The 25,905-nt window shown below is 39.2% G+C and overlaps 3 protein-coding genes across 5 annotated transcripts in view; 2 read left to right on the plus strand and 1 right to left on the minus strand.

Moving 5' to 3' along the window:
• The first annotated feature begins 154 nt into the window (after window positions 1-154).
• On the plus strand, window positions 155-11,858 carry LOC124140972 (acidic fibroblast growth factor intracellular-binding protein-like). Its single transcript, XM_048388540.1, has 10 exons — window positions 155-320; window positions 2,220-2,418; window positions 3,216-3,342; window positions 4,586-4,686; window positions 5,246-5,379; window positions 5,683-5,791; window positions 6,457-6,526; window positions 9,307-9,393; window positions 9,734-9,831; window positions 10,289-11,858. The coding sequence occupies exons 1-10, from the start codon at window positions 233-235 to the stop codon at window positions 10,368-10,370; spliced, it is 1,095 nt and encodes a 364-aa protein (XP_048244497.1). The 5' UTR covers window positions 155-232; the 3' UTR covers window positions 10,371-11,858.
• On the minus strand, window positions 11,854-16,605 carry LOC124140973 (F-box only protein 48-like). Its single transcript, XM_046508824.2, has 3 exons — window positions 16,454-16,605; window positions 15,225-15,464; window positions 11,854-13,923 (listed from the first exon to the last, which is right to left on the minus strand). Exons 1-3 carry the CDS (start codon window positions 16,454-16,456, stop codon window positions 13,762-13,764), a joined length of 405 nt encoding a protein of 134 aa, XP_046364780.2. The 5' UTR covers window positions 16,457-16,605; the 3' UTR covers window positions 11,854-13,761.
• A 3,340-nt stretch (window positions 16,606-19,945) lies between these two features.
• Window positions 19,946-25,905, plus strand: part of LOC124140970 (serine/threonine-protein kinase MRCK alpha-like) — a 54,303-nt gene continuing 48,343 nt past the window's right edge. For all 3 annotated transcript variants that reach the window (XM_046508819.2, XM_046508818.2, XM_046508820.2), the window contains exon 1: window positions 19,946-20,566. In XM_046508819.2, coding sequence (XP_046364775.1) covers window positions 20,389-20,566 — 178 coding nt within the window. In that variant the 5' untranslated portion in view covers window positions 19,946-20,388. The remainder of the gene's footprint in view (window positions 20,567-25,905) is intronic.

Genomic DNA, 25,905 nt, shown 5'->3' on the forward strand with positions numbered 1-25,905 from the left:
GGTAATCAAGTTAGTTTTATAGTGGAATTGAAACCTTTAACACTGTTAGAAATAAAATAGGCACGTAAATATAAGAGACGCACCCTAGCGAGTGTTATATGCACTAGCACTTTACAGGGCAGATAAGAAGGTTTGTAATTTGTATTACCTCCCTTTGACTAATGTCAGCGACGGTCACAATCTGAGAGGAAATCTAGACACATTTGTCTGAAAAACATAAAATTGATTGTTCATGGTCATGGCGGAATTTGATATTTTTGTGGGCAACAATACATACATAGACCCAGACGTCTATGATATGTGGCTGAGGGGCTGCTCAGGTAAATACCAACAAACGTGAGATCTGGTCAACTAGAACTAGTAGAAGTACATGTAGATGGAAATCTAAGGAAAACCAACAATGATTTCCTCATTCACCATGGTTTTCTTTTCTAACACAACTTTCGAAGAGTGCTGTCAGAATCTAATTTATGTATTTCCACATTCTCAGTCTCACATGTAACCATGATCTTCTTTTTTTATTTAATTTTATTCTCACTTTAGCACATTACTATAAATTCATTATGAGATCTACATGATCTATGTAGCTCTCTGTGCTCTCTATATTCATCATAATGATTCATTCATTCAATACAAAACTCAATCAGGTTTGGTAATCGGCCAGCCTGTTTATCATTAAATAAAGAAACTACTTTCAGTTTAGCTGTGTACTTTTTGTAAAGTAAACAATTTACTTGCAGTTTAGATCAACTACTTATGTAAACAAAGTACTTTAATTATGGAAATATTTTCAGTACAAAACATTAGTTTTATTGCAAAGTCAAAATTTCCAGGAGAGGAACATGTTTTAGCTCACCTGACACAAAGTCAAGTGAGCAGTTGGTGTGGCCTCTTTCGTCGAGTGCGTTGTCTGGCATAAACATCTCCCCCTCAGAAACCTTTGGACCTGATGCACTTTGATCATAGTAAAAGCTGAACTTCTTGTGCCAATTACTCAGCCATTGTTTCCAAAATGTAGTTATTAGATTGTTTGTTGTTTTACACCACACTCGGCAAATATTCCAGCTATAATATGACATCAGCCAGTGATTGATATCAAGAGCAACATCCCAAGCCATTGGGGTATGATGACACACAAATAACCAGGTCTTGTTGTTGCCAATGATGATACCTGAAGTTGTTGAAGAGGTTCGAATAAGATTCTTAATATGGCTGTGAATACACATGCTGCAACCATATTGTTGAAAATGTTGTTTATGGCCATTAATCCTTTTTTGTTCAAACTGAAAATAAACTTGATATTTGTTTGGTGAGTTGTTGGATTCATCACTTATGTTCCATTTAATTCAATATATTAAATTTTGATGTTGCTTTGACTGTTCTCTTATATTCTCCAAATGCATTTTCTTGCAACTTGCCAGACTGAACTTTTACATGTGTGTGTCTCCTTGTGATGATATCATATTTTGTCCAAATCATTACATTGTAATATTTTGTCAGTACCCAGTATTTATGTAGAAAGTATTTGAAGATCATTACTGACAGCAACTTTTATTTGTAGCTGTCTTTGTTGACATTTTTAACCGTTAACTACATGTGACTCAAGGTGAGCTACAGTGCTTTGGAACTAATTTTTCCTTTATTTTAACACTCATCAAATCCCTAAACCAATTGTTAAAAAGTTTCTTATAATCATTGATGACAAATAGCAGATTCTGTTTGTTTTGTGTTCCCACCAGTATACAGTGAGACTGCATGGCAAATGATAGCTGCATGTTAACCTGTCTACCCACTTATGTCCTTAACAGATATGTTATTATTATAGGTGGGGCGGTCGGGTAGCTTAGTGATTAAAGTGTTTGCTCATCACGCCGAAGACCCGGGTTTGATTCCCGACATGGGTACAATGTGTGAAGCCCATTTCTGGTGTCCCCCGCCGTGATATTGCTGGAATATTGCTAAAAGCAGGGTAAAACCATACTCACTCACTCACTATTATTATGGGTATTAATAAGTCAGTTACTGTACATTGTTTTGTTTTTCGAAAATTCACTTGAATATGAACATAATGACTAATGTTTAATTTTATTAATGCCAAACTACATAGTCCTGAGTGCATAGTATTGTTTGCCCTGGGGCGGGGTCCCATTTTTCAACAAGTTTATTTCATTTGAATGCATTGCCATTTTCATATGAGCTTGTGATTACACATGTTTCAGTTTCTGAAGCTGCCAATGTTCTGCAAAAACAGGGAGTCTTGAAGAAGTACAGCGCCACCTTTGAGGATTTGTTGAGTGATACACAAGATAATTATCGCCTCTTTACTAGTCTGGAGAAACTGGTGAAGAGCCCTGATAAACTGCGGGATCAACACATATACCAGATCAATGCTGATACACAGACAATGCTCATTGAAAAGTACTGTTCAACATATTCATCACTGTCACATTTTATAAGGGTGTGGTGATGGGGTAGCCTAGTTGTTAAAGTGTTCACTCGTCACGCCGAAGGCCTTGGTTTGATTCCCCACAAGGGTACAACGTGTGAAGCCCATTTCTGGTGGCCCCAGCCAAGACATTGCTGGAATATTGCTGAAAGTGGCGTACTAACTCACTTGTTAAGTTTGTGCTGTTTTCCGTTTCAGTAGTCACTAGGCAGTGTTCAAAATTAATAAAATGCAAGAGGTACTGGTAAAACCCAGTATTGAAAATTAATGCAATGCAAGGGGTCCTTGTGTAACCTTAATGTTCGAAATTAAGTGAGTGAGTTTGGTTTAACACTGCTTTGAACAGTATTGCAGTTATATCACAGCATGTCAGCTTTTTAATGTGTAAGGAAAGCTCCAAGAGATACATGCCCAAGGGATGCAACTCTGCACAGCGAATTGTGGCTGTTAGACGACTGGGCCACCCAAGCCCCCTTTAAAATTAAGGGGTCTTTGCACTTCTGAGTAAACTACAGTGAAAGTTTGTGCAACCTAACTCTTATAACTTGATGGTGGGGGAGTGAATTATAATTTGAAACTATTGCTGACTGCAACACAAAACACCAAACAACAATAAAAAATGACATCATTGATCGTTTATTACTTCTAATCATGAAAGTTGAGAGAAATGCAGTAGTTTCTGGAAGATATGCACTTGTATGTGTAAATTGTGTTTTTTTGTATGTGTTTGTTTCCGCAATAACATTGTACATGCTAAACCCATTGGCAGATACTACCAGATTGACGCACCTGTGATTCGAGAGATACTGGGAAAGAAACTGAACTCCAGACACCGCAAGGATCTTGACGATGTGAGTGAGAAGACGGGAGTGATGCTGCGGAGTTGTCGGAGACAGGTAGGTTACATCACACAGTGCTCAGTGTATAGTAACACATTATCTCACCTTACATTTAAATACCAGCTTCTGATTGGTTAAGGAGTGGGCAATTACTTTTCAGGTATCCCGCTCATGTCCCCTGCTGAGAAATCAGTCGGAACACATCGTAGGTAATTTGCATATATCGATTAAGTATCGTTGAGCTGAAATGAACTGATGTTTATCCGAATTAATTGGGTAAAGGGAAGTAACTCGGTTTGTTTGCATTGTCTGCTATGAATTTTGCTAACTCAGTGAAACTGTGGACACAAATTGCGGACCTGTAAGAATGAATGAAAGTCAGTAAGATAAATTCACTGTCAACTGATGGCTCTGTGTACATAGACACACACACAGGGTACATCACACCATATACCCCTCAAGATAGGATGGCAATGTATAGTGTTCACTGTTTTGTTACCCATTTGGGAGTTACTGTATTTGCCGCATTAAGTTCTCTGCTGCAATAAGCACCCCCTGACCAATATCTAGACTTTTCTGTAAGTAACTTTTAAACATGCCTGAAAATTTGCAATACAGTCCATATTTGATTGTGCACATTACAGATCGTTTACAGAAAACAGCAGTGTAAACGGGGTACATAACTGTCTAGTAACTATTATCAAATTTGTTTTAGTTTGATCAACATTAGAGCTAAATACAATTCCCTACAGTTCGATCTCTGCCAACGTATTTTAATTTGCTGTGTATAATTTGGTACTCACTCCCTTTGTGAATTTTCAAAGTATCCAAGGTGCTCATTACAGCAAATATAGTATCGTAGCTGTGTTGGGAGTTGTTGGAAAATGGTTACATTACATGCAGTCACTGTGCAGCAACCCTGTGGAGAACAGACTAGTGTTGATTCCCCTTGGGGATCATGCGTCATCAGACCACATTGTCATGACTTGGTGCTCATGCTGTCAGCCAGTTTATCTGGTCCAGATTGGGTAATCAAACTCACTTCATGGTACAGCTGTAAAGTAGCTGCTGAATAAAGCCACTCACTCACTCACTCACTCACTCACTCACTCACTCACTCACTCACTCACTCACTCACTCACTCACCCACCCACCCACCCACCCACCCACTCACTCACTCACTCACTCACTCACTCACTCACTCACTCACTCACTCACTCACTCACTCACCCACTCACCACTCACTCACTCACTCACTCACTTGGAAGAGATGTATTCTATCTGTGCATCTGTGTTTCAGTTTGACAACGTGAAGCGTGTGTTCAAGACAGTGGAGGAGATGAAAGGCTCCCTTGTGGAGAACATCCAGACCCACTACCTACTGTCTGGGGAACTGGCAAGGTAATATTGTCTTCACTGCTTTCAGCTCCAACTGGCTTATTGGATGGGAAAATAGGATGAAAGACGGATGGTAATAACTGTATAGATAATTGATGAATTTTAAACAAGGGATTATTTTTTCTGGAATTGCTTTAATCTCATCAACATCAGATCTTAGTGCTCACTACCGCAGCTCAAAAATCCGAGGACATCCGCTCACAGAAAGACCATTCATCCAACCAGAGTGTCGCCTACAAGATCGCGAAAGTGAATGTCCAAATTTGTTTCCTAATCGTTTAACCTTGAAATGGTTAACACAGGGCATTCTGAACAGCAGTGACAGGCTGTGTGACTGATTCTGATTCAATTGTTTGCAAGAGGTCCTTCAAAGTGACCTTTAGTGGGATGTCCTCAGATCTTTGCATAGCGGTTATGAGATTGGGAAGTGCTTGTTTTTGGGAGGAGTTGATTTACAGATTGTCTTATTACTTTGGTCAATGTGACAACCTTCTAACACCTGTCTGATAGATATACAGTATCATGGTTGAATGTTAGTGAAATGTTCTGAATCTCTCTCCAGGAGCTATGCAGCAATAGTGTTCATCACTAACAACAGATTCGAAACGGGGAAGAAAAAGCTGATGTATCTGGAGTTTAAGGACTTCACCCTGTGTGCTAACTACATGATAGCCAACTGGTCCTATAGCTCTATAGGTGGGTGATATATTTGGACTTCAGTCTATGTGCTAACTGGTCCTACAGCTCTATAGGTGGGTGATATATATGGACTTCAGTCTGTGTGCTAACTGGTTCTATAACTCTATAGGTGGGTGATATATATGGACTTCAGTCTGTGTGCTAACTGGTTCTATAGCTCTATAGGTGGGTGATATATATGGACTTCAGTCTGTGTGCTAACTGCTTCTATAGTTCTACAGGTGGGTGATAAATAAGGACTTACTGCTAAGTGGTCATAAAGCTCCCACTAACCACTGTACATCATGCTGTCTGTTGCAGAATGTACGGAACACGAGGACATGGATGTGGACCTGGACAGGGACTTCCTCCTACAGCTGAGGGAACTGAAGGGGCTGATGGAGAGGGAGTACTGTGAGGAACACAAGGGGTGAGGGTGTAGGGGCTGAGGGGGTGCTGTGAGGAACACAAGGGGTGAGGGTATAGGGGCTGAGGGGGTGCTGTGAGGAACACAAGGGGTGGGGGCTGAGGGGGTGCTGTGAGGAACACAAGGGGTGAGGGTGTAGGGGCTGAGGGGGTGCTGTGAGGAACACAAGGGGTGGGGGTGTAGGGGCTGAGGGGTTGCTGTGAGGAACACAAGGGGTGGGGGTGTGGGTGCCGTGAGGAACACAAGGGGTGAGGGTGTAGGGGCTGAGGGGTGCTGTGAGGAACACAAGGGGTAAGGGCTGAGGGGTGCTGTGAATAACACAAGGGGTGAGGGTGTAGGGGCTGAGGGGTGCTGTGAGGAACACAAGGGGTGGGGGTGTAGGGGCTGAGGGGTGCTGTGAGGAACACAAGGGGTGATGGTGTAGGGGTTGAAGGGGTGCTGTGAGGAACACATGGCGGGGTGGTGTCAGGGCTGGTGATCCGGCAGGTCTACTGCACTACTGTGTAATCTGGGGACCCTGTAAATCTGTACCATCTTATAACATCTGATGAAGGATCCTTGGTCTTTATATCTAATTTCAAACACTGCAAGGTTGGGACATGTATTACTGACTGGCCTGAAACACTACAGTATTTTATGCTGTCTATACAGTTACAATCTGTCCTCAGGTTGCTGCTCCGATCGATGAAAGGTAAAGTCTCTGACAGAGCATACAGCGACATGGAGGCCAATTTCAAAGTAAGTGTCAGTAGGATTTCTCTCATTTTATACCGCCTCGGTGGTCTAGTGTTAGAGCATTCATCCGGAAATTGGAAGATCGGTGGTTCAGACCCTGGCCATGTCATACCAAAAGATGTTTAAAGGGGCACTGATCTAACGCAATTCCCCGGGACTGGTTGTTGCCTTTGTTATTGTTTTTTCCCAGTGAATACCCGGATGTATAGCAGAAATCTAGACTAGTTCGCGACCTCTGCTGCGCCATTCGTAAGCGCATTAGTCACTTTTATGGGTAGTAATAAGGGCGTATGGTCACATTGATCAACAAAATGAAATACAGTTTTCGAGATAATAAGGAAATGTAGGTATCTTTGTGAGTAGCATCGGTAATGGTGACGAAGTTTTGATAAGTCACTTGCTTGGTAATTTTGCGATTTTAGTTTACACTATTTTGACTTGCAACACAAAGTATATATTTCACCTGAGCATATGCTTTTTTTATAGTGTGTATATTTTTTTACTGTCAAATGTGTAACAAATTTATTAAACGTCTAAATATTCAGTTATTTTACAAAGTGACTGAAAAACATTTCCATCTGTATTATTATGACAACGAATTCCAAACATTTTGATGTTTAATGTCATCACCAAGAGACTGAAAATGTAACGTTGAAAAGTACATTTCTAAGTTGTTTGGCTTTTAATCCTACATAATAACCTGTTGTGATGTTTGTAGGCCCTTTTGATCGTCTTGATCAATCTGGACAGATTTTTTAGTCAAAATGACTGAAATATTTACACATTTTATGAAATGCCTGAGAGAATCACATTTTACAAATTGACGGTAATATATACACGCTTACAAAGGAAAAGACCTGTGACAACAACGTCTATCGCACATTGAAGAATTTCCCAACCAAGACGTAGAGAAACAAGAACGAATCGGTTCAAATGAAGGAAAACAAAATGCAGATATCATAATTACAACCTACCAAATTTATGTGTATAAGTTTTAGGCAGCTTCCTTGTTCGAGGAATGTATCCGTGAATATCCACACAAAGGAACAATATCCCACTTGTCTGCAGCTGAACAAAGAAACTTATTCGATGTCACGTGTCTCAGTAACAATCAAATATTTTAAAAGATATATATCGTTTGGGATATTATAACCCGTGTTCGTTTCTCAACTGATCGCTTGGATTGTTTCAGGTGTTTTACATAGGTGTCAAGTCTCAATGGTCGGCTGAGAAAGCCCACGTGACAACTATTTTCATAGCGTCCACGGTTCCTAAAAATTCCATTGAGTGATAGATAACAATGATCAATCAATCAACGTATTATCAGTTAACCCTTTGAACAAAGTATGTTGTTTTTACATCGGCACTTCGCGCCATGATATGAGTGTATTCCCTTTGTTTTAGTAAACCTAGACATGTAAACACTCACTCTTGACATATCCACTGTGCAAGATAACAGTGATTAATCAATCAACGTATTTTCTGTTAATCCTTTGATGACTAGGAACGATCCGTTGATTTACAAAAAAAAGTAAATCAACTGATCATTCATCTCTTGCTGGGCTGCCACGTGCATATTACATAACACACATTTCACCTCACTTCAAACCTGGATTTAGATTGAATAATTACCCCAGACACAATAAATGCCAAATGGGAACCTTTGTCAGGTAATATAAGTGGTGCTACCACTAATTGTACCTGTAATAAATTCATTAACTGAGCATCAAGTGAATGACGACAAATACACAAGTGTAGGGTTATACGAGAAAACGTGGATGACAACAAGGGAGTAGTAATCGTATTATCGACACAAGCCGAAATCCGAAAATGCTTTCACTGCATGGATACTGTTTTTAGTATTAAACTATAACCATCTGGGGTATTTCCAAATGACGACGTCCGATGAGCTCCCTTGTTCTTTTTGTCTGTTTGTTTAGGCTGAAGAAATGAATTAACATGCGCCCCTTGTCGAAATCTTTATAGATCACAGTTAACCAATCAGTGTTCAAAAATGCGTAAAACAAATATTGCCTCCAGCCTCCAAGTTTATTTAGCTGTCCTTGCAGACGGTAGCCCAGTCTCTGGTCACGCTCAGTTGCGTTGCGTATCATCCGGGTACTCACGGGGGAAAAACAATAACAAAGGCAACAACCAGTCCGTTAGATCAGTGCCCCTTTAAGGATGGTACTTGTTGTTACACTGCCTGGCGCTTGGCATTAAGGGGCTAAAACAAATCTTGTCAGTATTCTGTGTCTGAGTAGGGTATCCATGTTGAACTGAGGCATGGTATCTCAGTGGGCAAGCACTATATCATGGCATTTGTCTGGACTAGTACAAGCAGCCACACTCACACATGTGCATGCACATTGCTATATAAGTGCAATAATCTTGGACACGACGTTTAACCCCATTTCAGCTCACCTCTTACGTTTGAGCGTGTTATGGCTTGCCAATTATAAATGTTGGAAGATACTGATACCCTATTGTAGTTTTTTTTATTGTGTTTGTTTGTCACTCCAATTACTCATTAAATTCCAATGGGAAGGAAAAGAAAAGAAAGAGCTAGTCAGAATACAGATGTCAGAAGTCATAGAAGAAGGCGAGATGCCATTTTTGTGATGGTATTTTCTCTCAGCTAAAACTACATAAAGACAAGGTGTAAGGTGTAGCCACTTGCACCCAGCATACACAGAGACCACACCAGAAAAACAAGTAATTAAATAATTGTGGACAAATGATATCAATCTAACAAGTATTCCTAACTGATATTTATATTTCAGAATTATTCCAAAAATATCCTGAATATTGCATACGGTCTCAACCACAGCCGAGAATCCAAAGATATTTTCCTTGACTTCTATGAAAAGGTAAGCATTTATCTCTTCCGCAATGGACATTGATGTTTGGTAATTACTTTGATAGCGAACCTTGTTTGAAATTTAATGTAAGTGAAATTTTACTATTTATTCTGATGTCATAGACATCTGCCTGTATGTATGATGTGATGTGTAGCATTTATGAATAGTCTGCTTTTTGACATATACAAAAAAATGTATGTTTTCTTATTATGACAAAAGTGTCATACCTTTTCCACTTCGGGTTTTCCTCCCACATTCACCTGACACGCCCTTATATAGCCGAAATAATGTTCTAAACAGTGTTGTACCTCACTCACTCACTCGTTCGGACCATATTTCTCTGTTCTAGTTGATAGAGCCATGTCTTCAGAACAACTGGTCTCGGTCTGATGTGGAGGCATCCCTCACAGCCTACAAGGTGGCAGCTGCATCCATGGAATTTATACGGTAAGATCTATGTCAAACTATATGTAACAGGTGACCATGTGGGTTGCAGTTGGAGATTTCTCCGGGTGCAGGGCAATGGGTAGTCTCTTGGTTGAAGCCTGGTTGATGATAAGGATGACAAAGTATCATCAGAATAGGTCTTCAGCAACCCATGCTTGCCTTAAAAGGCGACTATGCTTGTCGTAAGAGGCAACTAACAGGATTGGATGGTGAGACTCGCTGACTTGGTTGATGCATGTCTTTGTATCCCAATTGCTTTGATCGATGCTCATGATATAAATCACTGGATTGTCTGGTCTAGACTCAATTATTTACAGACCGCCATCATAAAGCTGGAATATTGCTGAGTGCAGCGTTAAACAACAAACAAACACTATCATCACTATGTCAGGCTTGTACTTGGTATCTAAGTTTGAATGTTGTATAATATGTTGAATGTATGATGTTGGTGTTACAGGGGGTCCCCTCATCTTCAGCCAGTGTGGGAGAGGTATATGAGCACCCTCAGGCAATGTGTGGTGCAGATGTACCCAAGATAACGAAAAAAGCAAGACCGATCTTTCATGATGTGTTTGGTCAGAGTCCAGGCCTAGAGTGACAATAGCAGATGTACCTGAGACAGTGACAACAGCAGGATGGAGCTTCACAATGTGTTGTCTAGGTTCAGGCCTAGAACCTGATGTGGCAGATGTACCTGAGACTGATATCGCCAGGACTTTCTACTCACATCCCTGTGTGGCTACCTGGCACCAGTTACCTGCCCTTAGATTGAAGAGGACTGTGTGATATGTGATAACTCCTAGCACCATCTATCCGCTGTGGACATCTGTATTTATTCTGAGGAGTTAGTGTAAATAGATATTAATTCAAGAGATATCTGTATGTATTGAATACAGGGCTGACAGCTGTTGACATCCAACTCGAGTGTTTTGTTGAGACAGAAATACTGAAACACAGTCAAACATCATTGTCCCGGAACTTCATTAGCCCAGTAACTCCATCTTCCTGGCAATATTGATGAGAATTTTGTACTACTGGTATGTCAAAGGAACATTTCTCCCATCCATGATTCTTTAATCCAAATGATTTTAATCATCCAGATAAACAAGGATTCATTGTAAAGATGATGGTAAAGGATCATCTTAAATCAGTGTCGGAATGGTTCCCCAAAGCATGAAAACATTTAGGTTGTGTTTGCAATATATTCTGTAGGGATTCCAGATAAGGATTGGTCCCAAGCAACCAATGCTGGCCATAAGAGGCGGGGGGCGGTCTTGTAGCCTAGAGATTAAAGCGTTCACTCGTCACGCTGAAGACTCGGGTTCGATTCCCGACATGGGTACAATGTGTGAAGCCCATTTCGGGTGTCCCCCGCCGTGATATTGCTGGAATAATGCTAAAAGCGGCGTTAAACCATACTCACTCACTCACTCATAAGAGGTGACTTGATGGCTCAGGTGGTCAGGCTCAATGATTTGGTTGATTGCGTGCCATCGTACCCCGGCGGCGTGGACATAGTTCATAATATCAACCACTGCTTTTTCTAGTCCAAACTCAATTCATTACGGCCTGCTGGACATTGCTGAGTGTGATGTTAAACAACAGTCTGTGATATACACATCATATCATGCGTATTGTGAAGTATACGAACAAAATAGTACATGTTAAACTATCTGCCATTGATTGTTCTGAAGTTTGAGCGGGTGTGAGAAGGGTTGTTCCCATCTTCCCGAGGCAAGGGTATCCACTAGCCTGTATCAAAGCCTAATTTCTAAAAGACTTAGATAAAAAGGCTAGTGGACGCTCTTGCCTCGTGAAGAAAGGCTGTTCCATGACTGAGAAACATGCTCACACTATCCACCACTGGTTGTCTAACCCAGGATACTGCAGACAAGCTGTGGTCTCTCGTCATTCACAGTGGAGATGGACATGGCATCACACTGTCACAAAGACCAGCAGTTGTATTGTGTGTGATATGATACACATGTGAATAACATGATGAAAAATCAATAAACAGTCACAAACTCTTCACATTTCATATTTATTCATGTAACAGAATGTGTAAAACCTTATGATCAACAAATTTTCTTTAAGACCATCTCAAACAATAGAGTTCATTAATAGAGGTCATTTGTTGTGAAAGAAATACTATTTTGTCTGAAAATATAAACTAAAAATACTATACTGGCTAGCAACCAGTTATCGCTAACTCCCCATTATAGCGTGCACATGATCACATCTCATGTTACTTTTGCTTCTTTTCATTAGAAGAGAGAAAATTTACGAACAAAACGTTCTCTTGTGAGGAAATTTAAAAAAGAAACCCACTATAATCACCTCATATTCAGTTTTAGAAAAGACATGCGGGCGGTGTCATGTGATTAATTCACACAAAAATATAAATCAAACAACACGATGATGCAGTTTCAGTTCTGTCATTGCTTTCTATCTGTCTGTCATTTCTTCCCCAAAATCCAATTCTGAAACCTATTTGAGCTATTTTTCCAAAAATGCATAACCTGTATATATCGCGAAATCCATAGTACATAGTGTTAGGGACAAGCATGTGAAGATCGAATTCAGGGAATATTGTTTTTTGTCAGTTGCAGACGACAGCAGCATTTCTTATTCAAATTGATGAATACAAACATTGAGTGTTATACGCTAGATACTGAAAACTGAATCTTTTTCCACGGACAGAAATAAGCCCATTTGCTCAATGGTGCATCCAACTTTGTACATGGAATATGTCAGAAATAACAAATACATGAATACCCGATAAATGGCAATAACTGGTCGGTAACCAGTACTGATACTCCAGTGAAATATCACCTGACCAGGCTTTAAGTGTGCATCAATGGCAGTACGGTGTTCAGACTAAGATCTGTCTCTCTGCACCATTCATGAATGCATCACTTATGGTCAGGTCACATGATGTTATAAACATGTAATATTATAAGGAAGGACAAATCCTGTACCCGGTATCTCATATTGGATAATGGTAATATCTCTTGGACACATGGAACCTTGTTCCTTGATGACCATAGCCTTCAATGATAACAATTCTATTTTTTATGACTAAAATTAATATGAGAACCAAACAACAAAAATATGTTGATCTACAACAAATTTTTCAATCCATAAATAAGTTAAATGAAAATAAATAAATACATCGGTATGTACAAAGAACTTGATAAAATAGATAGTAACAATCTTATGTGTATTACTTTTATGTATATCATAGCATATTCACATCATCCATTGGTACCACTTGGGTAGATAAAAACTTGCATATACTTAAAGATCATACTGTAACAATACATGTTCTCCACATCTCATCATCCAAGATCACAAAACCCCCAGGGCTAAACGAAAAATGCACATTGTGGGTCTGGTTATGATAAAACTGGAAAGTCATTTTATAGTTAAAATGATGATCAGACGAGCACAAAATAAGGACCTTGAGCAATTTGAGTAGGTCAAAAATTACTCTTACAAATACAGAACAAGGTAAACATCTTAACATACCTACTCAACTTGAAATATTCTCAGTTAAAATGGTAAGACATTCAGCATGCAGATGTAAATCCCTGACTGCTACCTCATCTGTTTGTGTTTGTAAACATAAATAAATACAGAGTAAAGCTCACATGGTCAAGTCGGCCATGTCAGTAGCCAGCTACCAAGATACATCATCTTTGTTCCATCCATCCTCGTCCTTGATGAGCATCCAAACTAAATCATCTTTCACCGAGTTGTCATCAGAGTGAAAAGTGCATTTGACACATAATGTCTGGATACAAACTCCTTGATTTTTTCTCTTTGTTGATATGTCGTCATGAGGAGAAAGTGCCACGACCAAGCTGACATTCTTCCTGGTTGGTGTCAGCATTGTCCTTCCAGACGTCCGACATGTTTGTTGTGGTTTCCTCATCTTTCCAGCTCCATTTGGAATATTTCCCCCCAGGTGTCGGCGGTCATGGGACACAGGACCTTTGGGGGGAGATCCAACATGGCTTTGGGTTGACTGAACATACCCCGCTTCCATTTACTTCTGATAAGGTTGCTCCCATAATTCATCTGGAAGGATTCCTGGAACAGTCAGTTGGAAGTAGTATGTAATTGAGTTGTTCAAATGTTTTAGAGTTGAATGCTATCTGTACATGTCAAAATGAAAGCTGCTCATGTCTACGGGTACCTCAGTCTACCTTTGCTTAAACCTTGTGGACCATCTCCGTGATCTAGTGAGTGAGACTCTGCCAGGAGAGCGGAAGGTTCATGGTTCAATTCACAGTTGCGTCATACCAAAGATGATAAAAGATGGTACTTGTTCATACCCTGCCTGGGGGGTGGTCGGGTAGCCTAGTGGTTAAAGCGTTCGCTCTTCACGCCGAAGACCCAGGTTCGATTCCCGACATGGGTACAATGTCTGAAACATTTCTGGTGTCCTCCGCTGTGATATTGCTGGAATATTGCTAAAAGCGGCATAAAACCATACTCACTCACTCACTCATACCCTACCTGGCCCTTGGAAATGTATATGAGTAGTGTATTCATTTTAAACTGTGGCATTGCATCTCAGTGGGCTAGCCCAATAAAATGGGCATATGTCTGGACGAGTACAAGCAGCAGCACAAACATGCATGCACGTTGCTATATTTAAGTCCTAAACTTAAATAAGAACATGAAGTCAGGCCTTGAATGTAACATTGAACATAACAACTCACCTCTTGAAACTTGCACTAGATTGATTAACCCAAGGTTGAAATTTCCCAATCTGCTTTAACAGTATTGTAAGTCAATACAACATTTACAATGCTGTTGAATTTGTGATTTTCTGGATAAGAATATACTTCATTTACTGACAAAGATTATTCTGTAAATCATATGAGGTATTAAGTGTCATTTTTGTGTCCGTAAATAAGAACAAAAACTATCCCCTTTTTCTGCTGAATTTGATGTATATGCCTCTATAAACGCAAAAATTATTTGTCATTTCCAATGAGTAAACTACTACCTTCACAGCCTGCTTATTTCAGCATGAACACAAAAGATGAACACAGCAATATGGAATCAGTTACATTGTTCAGTGCAATAATGCAACGCAAGCCTTGTTCACTCTATTTTCAGTTGTCCAGAAGTAGGCATGACCAAATTTCTTTTTCAGTTTATCGAAAAATCTTGTATCTGTATCTTTGATGATTTGAAAAACAGTTTTTGACTCTCAGTTGCATCACTTCAGATAGACTGACTAAAGAAGTCATGACAGGATCCCTGACATAGGACAGTTAAGAGTGTCACAAACACAAACCTAAACAAGCAGACATTCTCAGCTCAAGTTTAAGTTAAAGTACTAAATAAAATAAACATACATGCATCTGTTTAAAACCAACCTTCCACGAGTTCCCTTCTGATTTTGATTGGATGATATATCGTTGAGCATCTCTGTCAAGGATCTGCTGAGTCTTAGTTTTCCATAGTGTTTCTGACTGACCAATGAGGGACGCCCATGTTTTGCATGCCAAACCTGCAGCACTCAGGGATGCTGCATCCAGATACGAGAATATCTCCAATATGAGATCTCCAGGCAGCCAGTTGATTGGTCCTTCATCTATTGTTTCTGCATCAATTTCCTATGGAAGAAAATATTTACAAGTATGTTGAACAGATGGAGCAGCACTTTGCCACAAATTGTCTGTAATACTAGAATAACATGGAGCAATATATGAATTCATGACAATGACATAGTTATGAAGTTCCAGTAATTGCAACGTTTAGACCTTTTCTGCGAATGTGTTACGGACTGGAGATTGTCTCCACTAGGCCCTAATGTGAATTTCATTATGAGAAGATTGACCAAGCATTCCACACTGGATTCTACAAAAAGGGTTAAATTAAAGACAATGTGAATACAATTCACAATTTTAGTTGTTGTTTGTTGTTTAAAGATGCACTCAGCAATATTCCAGCTATATATGACGGCGGTCTGTAAATAATCAAGTGTGGACCAGACAATCCAGTGATTGACATCATTAGCATCAATCCACGCAACTGGGATACGATGACATGCATCAACCAAGTCAGCGATCCTGACCACCTGATCCCGTTAGTCGCCCCTTACGACAAGCATAGTCGCCTTTTACGGCAAACAAACTGTTGTACACATCTGTACATATAAATGTGAAACAGCATGACTGATTAACTAAAACATAATTTGGGAAACAAACAAAACTAATTAGATTAATTTGGACTTCAGTTGAATGCGGTACATCTGCTTGAAAGCCTTCTTGATCGGGCATGTTGAGACACGCCCATTTTGTGTGCGCTTGTTGACTTTCACAGAGTTCGCGTATTATGCAAAATTAACAACTCTGTTTGTATTATAATTATTCGTGCGAAGGGTAGAATGAATGAACGGTGTGTGTTGTCTTGAATCGAGCATTTGTTAAATGGATGCAAAATTTGACAAATGTTACCTTCATTGGTCTTTACAGAGACCATATACCGACTTTATGACTAAAGACTCGATCGATCTAACCTAGTGCATATTGAGACATTCACCTCAAACATTTCAAGATCACGATTTGTACATAAAGGCTATTAAAAATACATCAATACATACCATAACAGCAGAGAGAATTGTGTTACGTATAATATTTTGATGATGAAATTGACATATGACACCGACGCTTCAGCTGTGACCGTGTTTATGTGGAAAATACATGATACTATTTATAACGGCCAATGGAACAAATGCTTAAACTCGTCACAGCGATATCACGCTCTCGCGCTCCCTATTTGATATCGCAGATACAGTTGGAGCGCGTTGAGGTGGAGCTTGAGTTAAATTCTTTCGCGCGCCGCCTATCGACACTGCATCACCAGGGAGATAACTCTGACACAACTGTACTATTTTCGCCTTCACCGTTGTTATGGAGCATAAGTCATATCTCGACTCGCTGCATGGTCACGATGTTCTGATCCAACAAAATTGTTGTCTACAGATTATACTTCGAATGATACGTATTGTCAGAAAGTGAAACACTGTTATACTGTATATAAATTGGTGATGCAGAGTAAATGTCAAAAGAATATTAATAACACACGCAAACAAACGATTCTTACATTTTCAATTCCGTGTTCACACTCCAATTTTCACTATACTGATTACTGTGACAGTGTCTATGGTTTCGTCACCAAGTGCGATATTATATAGAAACAAGTGTACAACCCAACGTTTAATTTTCTTCAGAAATATAGTCATGTGCTTGTTTTGTTTATGTCGAGCAATAAAAATTAAGCATTTTCATTTCCATCTTCCCGAGGCAAGAGAGATGTTTCTTTTCATCTAGGGAGCAACCCCAGTGAAACAAATGTAGACTAAGAACGCGTTGTTGCAACAATATCGTCGTTAAAATATGAGATATAACAAGTGACTATTATTTACAATTATAAATTACAAGGTTATGGCCAGAGAACTATTTACTTATACATACACCACCTGCTCTTTTTGGCTCGGGCGTGGTAAGGTAGTGAGGTTTGGGCAGAATGAGGTCCGGGCAGGGTGAGGTTCAGCCAGGGCGAGGGAGTGAGGGTGGGAGTGGGGTCGAGACGTTCATGTCGTAGAAGACGCTGTTCGTTTTGTATCGTTGTTTGTAGTATAAAGAGCTTGATACGACTTGTTCGTAGTGCTCTGGTTTTTAGTGTGTATATCCTTATAATGTATGGGTTGGTCAGGATTGTATAGGGTGGTTGTAAAAGCTTTCACTGGCCAATACGAACTACGACTTAATACAATGACAAAAATGTAACGTCTTTATATAAACCTAAAGGGTGCTAGATGCAGAAATAAATATACAGTATACGCTCGATATGAAAATGCACACACCCTCTTTTTTGCAAAAACAATATTATGAAAACAAAATGGTTAATTAAGTCTGGCACATGCATAAGCGCGAATAAATGAAGAGTGGAGTATTTGTTGTTTGTTTGCTTGTTGTTTAATGACACTTTCTCGATATTCCTGTATATTTGAGTCTTGACCACACAATCCGGGTGTTGTCAGCAACGTCCAACGACGTCGGGGTGTGATGCCACACAATCAACCAAGTCACCGATCTTTACCACCCGATCCATTCAATTGCCTCTGACGGCCATTCTTATTGGTTGATAGGTACCAATTCTAACCGGAAATCCCCATGAGTAACTTTCATGACACTCAGTGCCGTCATCTATTGGATATAGGGATACCTACATCGTCCATGTGCATGTATATACATTGCAGAACGACAAACATGTGTAGGTTAACGCGCTTGATATTATATAACAGAAACAGTACATGCATGTTTTTATTATAAATTGCTTATTTTTGTAATTTCACGAGCCAGGCTTCATCATCCGTGACGCTATAACATCCGTGTTAGTCGATTTACAAATGACATAAAGAATTGCTATAGGTGTTTCATCATGCAGTTCTGGGGTCCGGGTCTAATTAGACCCCTAGTATACCATGCCATACCCCATGTTTGTCGGCCAGCAAAGGACCCTCCTTTTATAACCACAAAACCCTTATACTTTTCATGACACTGATTATTTCATGCATACCTTTGTATTTCTGTTCCCAACCCTACCAGCAACACTCATCCCTCCTAGTTGAAATAACAGAAATGTAGATTCAAATGACACACACAACTCCAGCCCCACCCCACAATATATATGATGGAAATACACGAGCATATTAGCAAGTGAACACCCCACTCACACAGAAGGTGTAACAATTTAAAAAAGAAATATCCCCCACCTTCCCCCGCCCGAGGTTACAAATGAAAAAAGTGAACCCAGCCGCCCCCTCCCCCTTCAACCCAATAACACAAAAAAAAATACATGTATGTCTTACACATAATTAATTTACAAATAGGCAAATTATTAAAATATTCCCCCTGAGTATATCGCGCAAGACTCCACTCAAGAGTCAAGCATGTGGTCAAAGCGAAGCCTATCTCTATGAGGATTAGCTCGCTTTTCCAGCATCGCTTTTATCCTCGATAAATAGTTGCCCCCCTGGATTTGTATATAGAAAACTGTTTTATTTGAATCATGAAAATACAAGTTGGGGACAAGTGATACTTGTACAAATATTTGACCCCCTGTCAAAAAAAAATAACTACGGCCTTGATATGTGTATGGCGATAAACAATATGAGACTGTATCAGTGTGACTCTACTATAGGCAAACAAGTGGTTGATAACATGAGCAATGATCCACTACATCGAGCCGTGTCACGATGACACACAGCTGCAGGGATGCATAGATATAATGTTACGTTATATGGCCTTTTCAGCTCCGGAATCGACACGTGCGCGTGTAAATATAAAAGTGTCAATGCTGGTAAATGCGCATTTAATTTTTAAATTTAATGAGATGGAATATGTTTTGTTAGATTATTTTCTTAAAGCCTACTTGTTATTAACATTGTGAAGAATGCTCACTATAGTGTATATAGATATACCACGGGGATATAGTAAATTAAACTTCTACAAGCGACAGGGGGGTAATTCAACTGACCCGGCGTTTAAAAACCTCCAGAGTATTCCGAATTTCATTCACTTTCAAGAGATGAATGACTTGGGCAGTTTCCAGGTTGTCACTTTGACAGCGCACACACACACAACAAAAAAATCAATAGTCCGCGAATTCTCTAGCCCCAGGGAAACTGGACACTAAACTCCACTTCCTGAATTTAAGTTTATTCTTCCTCTCTAAAATAAAAATGTTTGAGTATAAATCTAAGTACATTCGAAGCACAGCGACACCGACAAGGGCTCGGTAGTTTCCGAATCTACTACATGCGTCTCGACTAGCGTGACTCAACTCAGCGACGGGATTAGTCAGGCAGTGGCTTGAAACTAGGTTGAGTTATCACTGGGGTTTTCTTTCACTGCACATCCCATAATCTGTCCTGAAAAGCATTCTCTACTGTAATTATCTAAAACATCCACATCAAAACATTGTGTGTTGACCTAAATTTTGTTATCCCATTGAAAAATAGTGTACGCTCTGAAGACCACTCTCTTTATATTAACATAATGTAGAAATGACGTCATACTAACTTCTGCGTAGCAGTACCCATGATTCAGTGGGGCACCTTGTCAGCCATGTTTGCATGGTTTCTTAGATTTTAGTCACTGACAAGAGACAATATTAAAGGCTTCCTGGCCGAAAATTGTAACCAGGAGGGACACACGATGTGCGGAAGCATTAAGGAGAATAACGGATAATTCAAATGAACAGGTTTGATCACCGCTGAGACGCTTATGAACGAAGAAAGCAATGGTATTTTGTAGAGGAAGTGGTCTATCTTTTCAAGGTGTCAAGTCTCTCGATAGGAATGATGCCTTCGTTGATCTAAAGTAAGGAAAGTTGGATTATTGCAGTAAAGTATTGCATTATTTGGAACTGTCAGTGACGACTTTGGGAGATGAAGTGCCTCCCTAGACAGGTGTAGACATCGTGCCCGGGGATTACGCAGGTCTACACGATCTCGTGCGAAGACCAGCGATGTCTGCGGAAGAGAGGTTGAAAGCATTGGAACAGCTGTACCTGCAAGGCGCTTCAGCTAGTGATGGCTACACTGTCAGCGTCGAGACCCTTCTCGACGTGCTTGTCACCCTCTACGATGAGTGCACAAATTCTACTCTGCGTAAAGAGAAAAATATATCAGATTTTGTTGAGTTTGGTAAGTTTCACGTGACTCTTCAAATAAGGCATTTATGATAATTTATTCCTCAGATCCCCCAGATAAAAGTGGAATGTTGTACCTTCTGTCGTTAAAAATATAACTTGGTACGTCTACATATTTGTGCATGAAGAAATGTATTGTAAAAATTATTGTTTGTAATTTGAATGAGCATGAATTGGAAAAAAGGGATATGAAAAAAATAGTTGCTCCAGCTATATACACAAATCTGAATGATACAAATAGATAACAATGATTATGTTTTTCAAGACAGCAGTAATAATTCACTTGGTTTATGTGCCTTGTACAATCAGCAATGTTGAAAAACAATAAGCGATTGTCATCAGATATGTCAGATACAATAAGCTGAGTGAATGCTGTCGAGCTTCTTGCTACCTGACCTGTCAAACACGATGCTGACCCAGCTATGGGCACAATCTTAGCGTGACCTTTTAATGTTACTGCCTCGATATATGAAGCTGGATATGTAGAGTTTTAATGTGGCAAGGGTAAGTGTGTCGGAAACTGAAAAGCAAAATCAGGAAGTGCTACTTGAGATCATGCATTAGCTCATTCATGAGATGCAGCGGAAGTGCTTTGACAGAGACATGACAGACAATAAGGGACATATGTGTGAAAGCATTGGATTTGTCTGCTATGGAAATGCCTTTTAGAAACTTTGACCCTGTTGCCTTTCAGGGATAGTTGTCAGGTGTCAGATTCTCTCTGCATATTTTCCATGTAAATCTAACTGGGAATCAGTGTCATGAGTACAATCACAGATGAAACACTCCAGTCATATGAATTTTGAACCACCAAGCCAAAATGCTTGTTTTTATTTAATTTAAGGAATGAAACTGTAATCCGTGCTAAGAATACCCCAAGCATAATATATTGTGTAAACCTCAAGTACTTAACATACTCTAACAACAGTACTATTTATATCACAACATATCGTATCACGACTTGTATTGTGAGACATGTCCTATCGTTACAACAGACCCCTTGCTTTCACCTGTATTGGTGTCATAAAACTTGAGAAATTCTTAACATAACTATTGTGCCCCTACACAAAAGATGATTTCAAGTTCAATGATTCAATGTGTCTCCGTTTATGATTATACCAGTGTGTGTATTCTAGGTCTGACTAGGTCCCCAGCACACCATGCAGTGTTTGAAATAGGCACCTGCCCATATTCCCATAGCAGGTAGATCTTGTGTCAGGCCTGAAGTTTAAAATTTGTATGGGTCCTTCAGGGTTTTGCATGGTGCAGAAATATGCCTTCAGTATACACATATATATGGAATGGACACAAATAAACAAATATATTGCATCCCTACGGATGCACAATAATATTCATTGCACCCAAATTTTGGCAAGAAATATCATGGTCCTGTAAATATAGTAATCATAAAATATTTTAGAGTACAGTATGCTACACCATTTCATTACTTTGCAGGACCCATATATTTCCTGTAAAGACCCTTATAATTAATTATTGGGGATCCCCTGGACCCCTAGTTTTCTATGTCAAGGTAAGATCCATATCCGTGGCCTGCAGTAAATTCATGTATCAATCTTTTTTTTGTCACAATGAGCTGAGTTTTTTAATGAGGGCCTGAAGAGTCGAGTTAGGGCCTGCAGCTTCTAAAGTCTGTGGGTCCTAGTGGCAGCCTGGCAATTTGTTGTTTCAAACACTGACACCATGCTGTCATGTAAAACTCATGCAAGTTTCCCAGCTCAATCATAATGATCATATAGATAGATCATATAGATATCTGTAATACTAGAAGCATGAAAACTGGTGGTATTGGCTAAATCAATATTTGGAAAATTTGATATTTATAAATAATGTAATGTTTATTAGGAAAGGTGACCTTTGGCATACCTTCAATCAGGTACGAATGTCAAAGGTACTATACTCAAAGATTATTACTAGGGATGTATAGATACATACACGATATTGAAATAGATGTATTATAGTTTATATATAACAATATATTTACCAAACGAACTCGAGGTTGCTTAAATCCGGCACCAATCAGTTTTGAAAAACTTTTGAGTCAAAGTGGAACTTCTTGTGAATATCATGTTAGACTGCTCTTGAGACAATGTTGACTGCTGATATCTTGAGGCGTGAAAACCCACATGCACTAAGGTGGTAAAGTGAAATTGTGTTTTCTTTTTTTGTTCCTATTGAAATCATCCAAATTTACAATTTTCTGGAATTACTAATCATATGCAGTGTTTGAAACTAAAGAGGTGCTATAGCAGATTTCCTGCTGTAGCATCTGAATGTAGGGACCCCCCTACATTCTTAATACATTTATATTGGTAATGGCAAGTGCCCGTGACTTTCAAGCTTCTTTTTGAACAGTGATAGGTACATAGTTTTGTCACTATAAGTAGGATCATATATTAACAGTCCCAAGAATAATCAGGGGTTTTATAGCTGATTGTTGGTCCCAAGTCTGCAGCATATGCAGGTACAAATTCCGAAATTGGAATCTATGATTTCCCGATTCGTGTTGTTATAGTTACAACTAATGGTATGACTGTAGAGGTAACTTGTATTTCATTCCTATAACTGGACCAGTAAAGAGGAAGAAGCTAAGTTTTACCTGATTGCATTGAATTCAGTGTTAAAATACCTCTGAATTTAAGGAATTAAGAAAAATCCTAGTTTTGAAGAAAAAACATTTTTGTCCAATTTGCCTGCCAAGGGCATTTAGTTTGGAATCCAAGATACATCCCTTCTAATCCATGATTGCATTGAATTCAGTGCTAAAATACCTCCGAATTTAAGAAAATAAGAGCTTTAAAAAATTCTAGTTTTGAACAAAAAGACATTTTTTTCCAATTTGCCTGCCAAGGGCTTGTAGTTTGGAATCTTAGATAAATCCCTGCTAATCCCACCAAAGTCACAGTTCAGACTAACAGGGTTTCATCAATGTAAGATACCTACAGTCATGCATTTTCAAGTCAAAAGATATATTTTACAAACATGATTATGAGGTCCTTTTATCTGCAAGTGCAACACAGTGTTAGCCATGTGTAGATAGACAATATTGCCAACAATACTATATTGCTAGTTTTGAAATAGACATATGACATGGTATGACATCGAACTACAACTGCAAGTGTTGCGTTCCACATGCTCATTTGACCACCACAGATGAACACAGCAGCAGTAGACGATAGGATGGATGGTTGTTATAGTTCAGTTTTCCTGTTTACCGGTAATTACCAGTTATTCACCGGTTTAATTAGGCTTGGACCGGTAATTCATGGCACTGTCAGTCCCCCTGTGGACAGGCAAATAAAGTCACGTTTTTTTAAGTGCAAGGAAATAACTTTTCGCATTTCTTTGAGGTTAAATATCTATTTGTAGTGATTTGGTATCAAACCAAAGTTAAATATTCTGGAAAAGGAAGGAGAAAATTGTGACTGAACTTCAAACCAAAGTTAAATATTCTGGAAAAGGAAGGAGAAAATTGTGACTGAACTTTGTGTGAATGACATGTAGATTGAACTGAATTACTTCAGGGATGACATCATTGAATATGTCAGCCATCAGCATACACTGCATTGAACATGATGTTGAAAGAATTAAAACCAGGTAGTTTACATGCCTTTCTTATTTGTTCAAAGTTGGGACTGACAAAAATTGGGTGGGTGGGGACTGGTAATATTTAGAGTTGCCAGTCCTCAAAGTTAGTAGTGGTTGTTTATTGACTGTACAGAAAAAAACATTGGATTATTTAATCCTTATGTTTTGAGTACTGGTAAATTATACTTGGCTAAAAGATGGCTAACCAAATGAGGTTAAAAGTATTTGCTAGGCACACAGTGGACCATGGTTTGATGTGTGAAGACATTTCATGGTAAAAACTGTTATCACTCTCACATTGGTACATGTTATGATTGTTATCTGAAGAAATCCTGTTCACCAGGAAATCCTGTTTTCTGCATGTATGTGGTGATTACTTAGTGATTGTCTAGTAATGTATGTTTGAAATTAAGGTTGAAAGTCGGTAGGGTTGGCATATTGGCACATAAATCATATAGCAATGAATGTATCGCAATGTGGAGAGCTGTATTGTGATACATATTGCAATACGTATAGGGACACAAAAGATAAATACTTTTAGTGTTCTTATGGTGCTTCTTCATTGAAAAATCCAGACTCTGAGTGCAAGGTGGGTATTTGGTAGTATGGATAAACAACACTACTGATCATATCATCCATTTGGAATGTCGTGTAAGCAGCGTGAAGCAATGCTGATTACATAGTTCTGATTGGAACCCAGTCCATCTAAATGCCTCAACTCGGCTCAAGATAGTAGATATAATTTATATAATTATATATGAATTTTTCTGTGACTTTATTGGAAAATATCAATATGCAAGGGTTGTGTTGCGATATGTGTGCTGATGGCTGTATTGCATTATACCCCTTAAAGTTGGGGTCTCCTTTTTTCATGACGTTAATTATGAATTCAATAGGTTATCATTTAGAGTGTCTCTAGATTCAAATAATATAGCAGCAAACTTCAGGGACTGCTCATTGAATACTGCATATGTAATGATGGGTAGATTTAACAACAAATTTGTATATAGCCAGCCTGGCTTGCTCCTTCCAAGCGTTACTGGCCATTTTCCAAACTAACATGCCCACAACTAAGTGATGGAGGCTCCGAAGTGGCCGGATCCGAGGTCACATAGCGACTGAGTTACCAGGGGGACTATGAAAATTTTAGAACTCCTCATCCCTAAAAAGTCTTTTCCTGCACTCTGAGATTAAATCTTGGCTTCCATTGCCTCATTTCGTGGCGATTTTTGAACAAATAAAGATGTTGTTGTACACAACATTGCAGAAGGGCCGCCATTTGTGTCATTCTACCTAGATGATTGACATGTATCTTTCTTTGAGTTAACCATTCACACCACCTGATCCCTCCCTTAAATATTTCCATATGACATATATTAGATATGGCATGGTTCACGAGCAGTTGAAAAAATGAGATGTACACAGAGAAGGGGTGAAATTTTGACTAGCCAGACAGGCCATCTACTATACTTTTCAGCAAGCCTTTTGTAATTTTATCTGGCCACAGGCCTATGGGCCAACAGTTAAACCAACCCCTGATGAAATAATAACTACATATGGATTTGACAAGTTGTCAGCAAATGTTGGTAAACATTTCCATTACTTGCACTGAATATGTTACAGCTAGACATCGATTAGTGTGTTGATTAAACCTTGAATGTAAGAAAAAAAAGACCCCTATCGCTATTCTCAGTTTTGGAAAGAAGGTATTTTTCCCAATTAGCTTGC

This window comes from Haliotis rufescens, unplaced genomic scaffold (assembly GCF_023055435.1).
Source record: "Haliotis rufescens isolate VD_foot unplaced genomic scaffold, xgHalRufe1.0.p SCAF_73, whole genome shotgun sequence".
NCBI classification, from domain to species: Eukaryota; Metazoa; Mollusca; class Gastropoda; order Lepetellida; family Haliotidae; genus Haliotis; species Haliotis rufescens.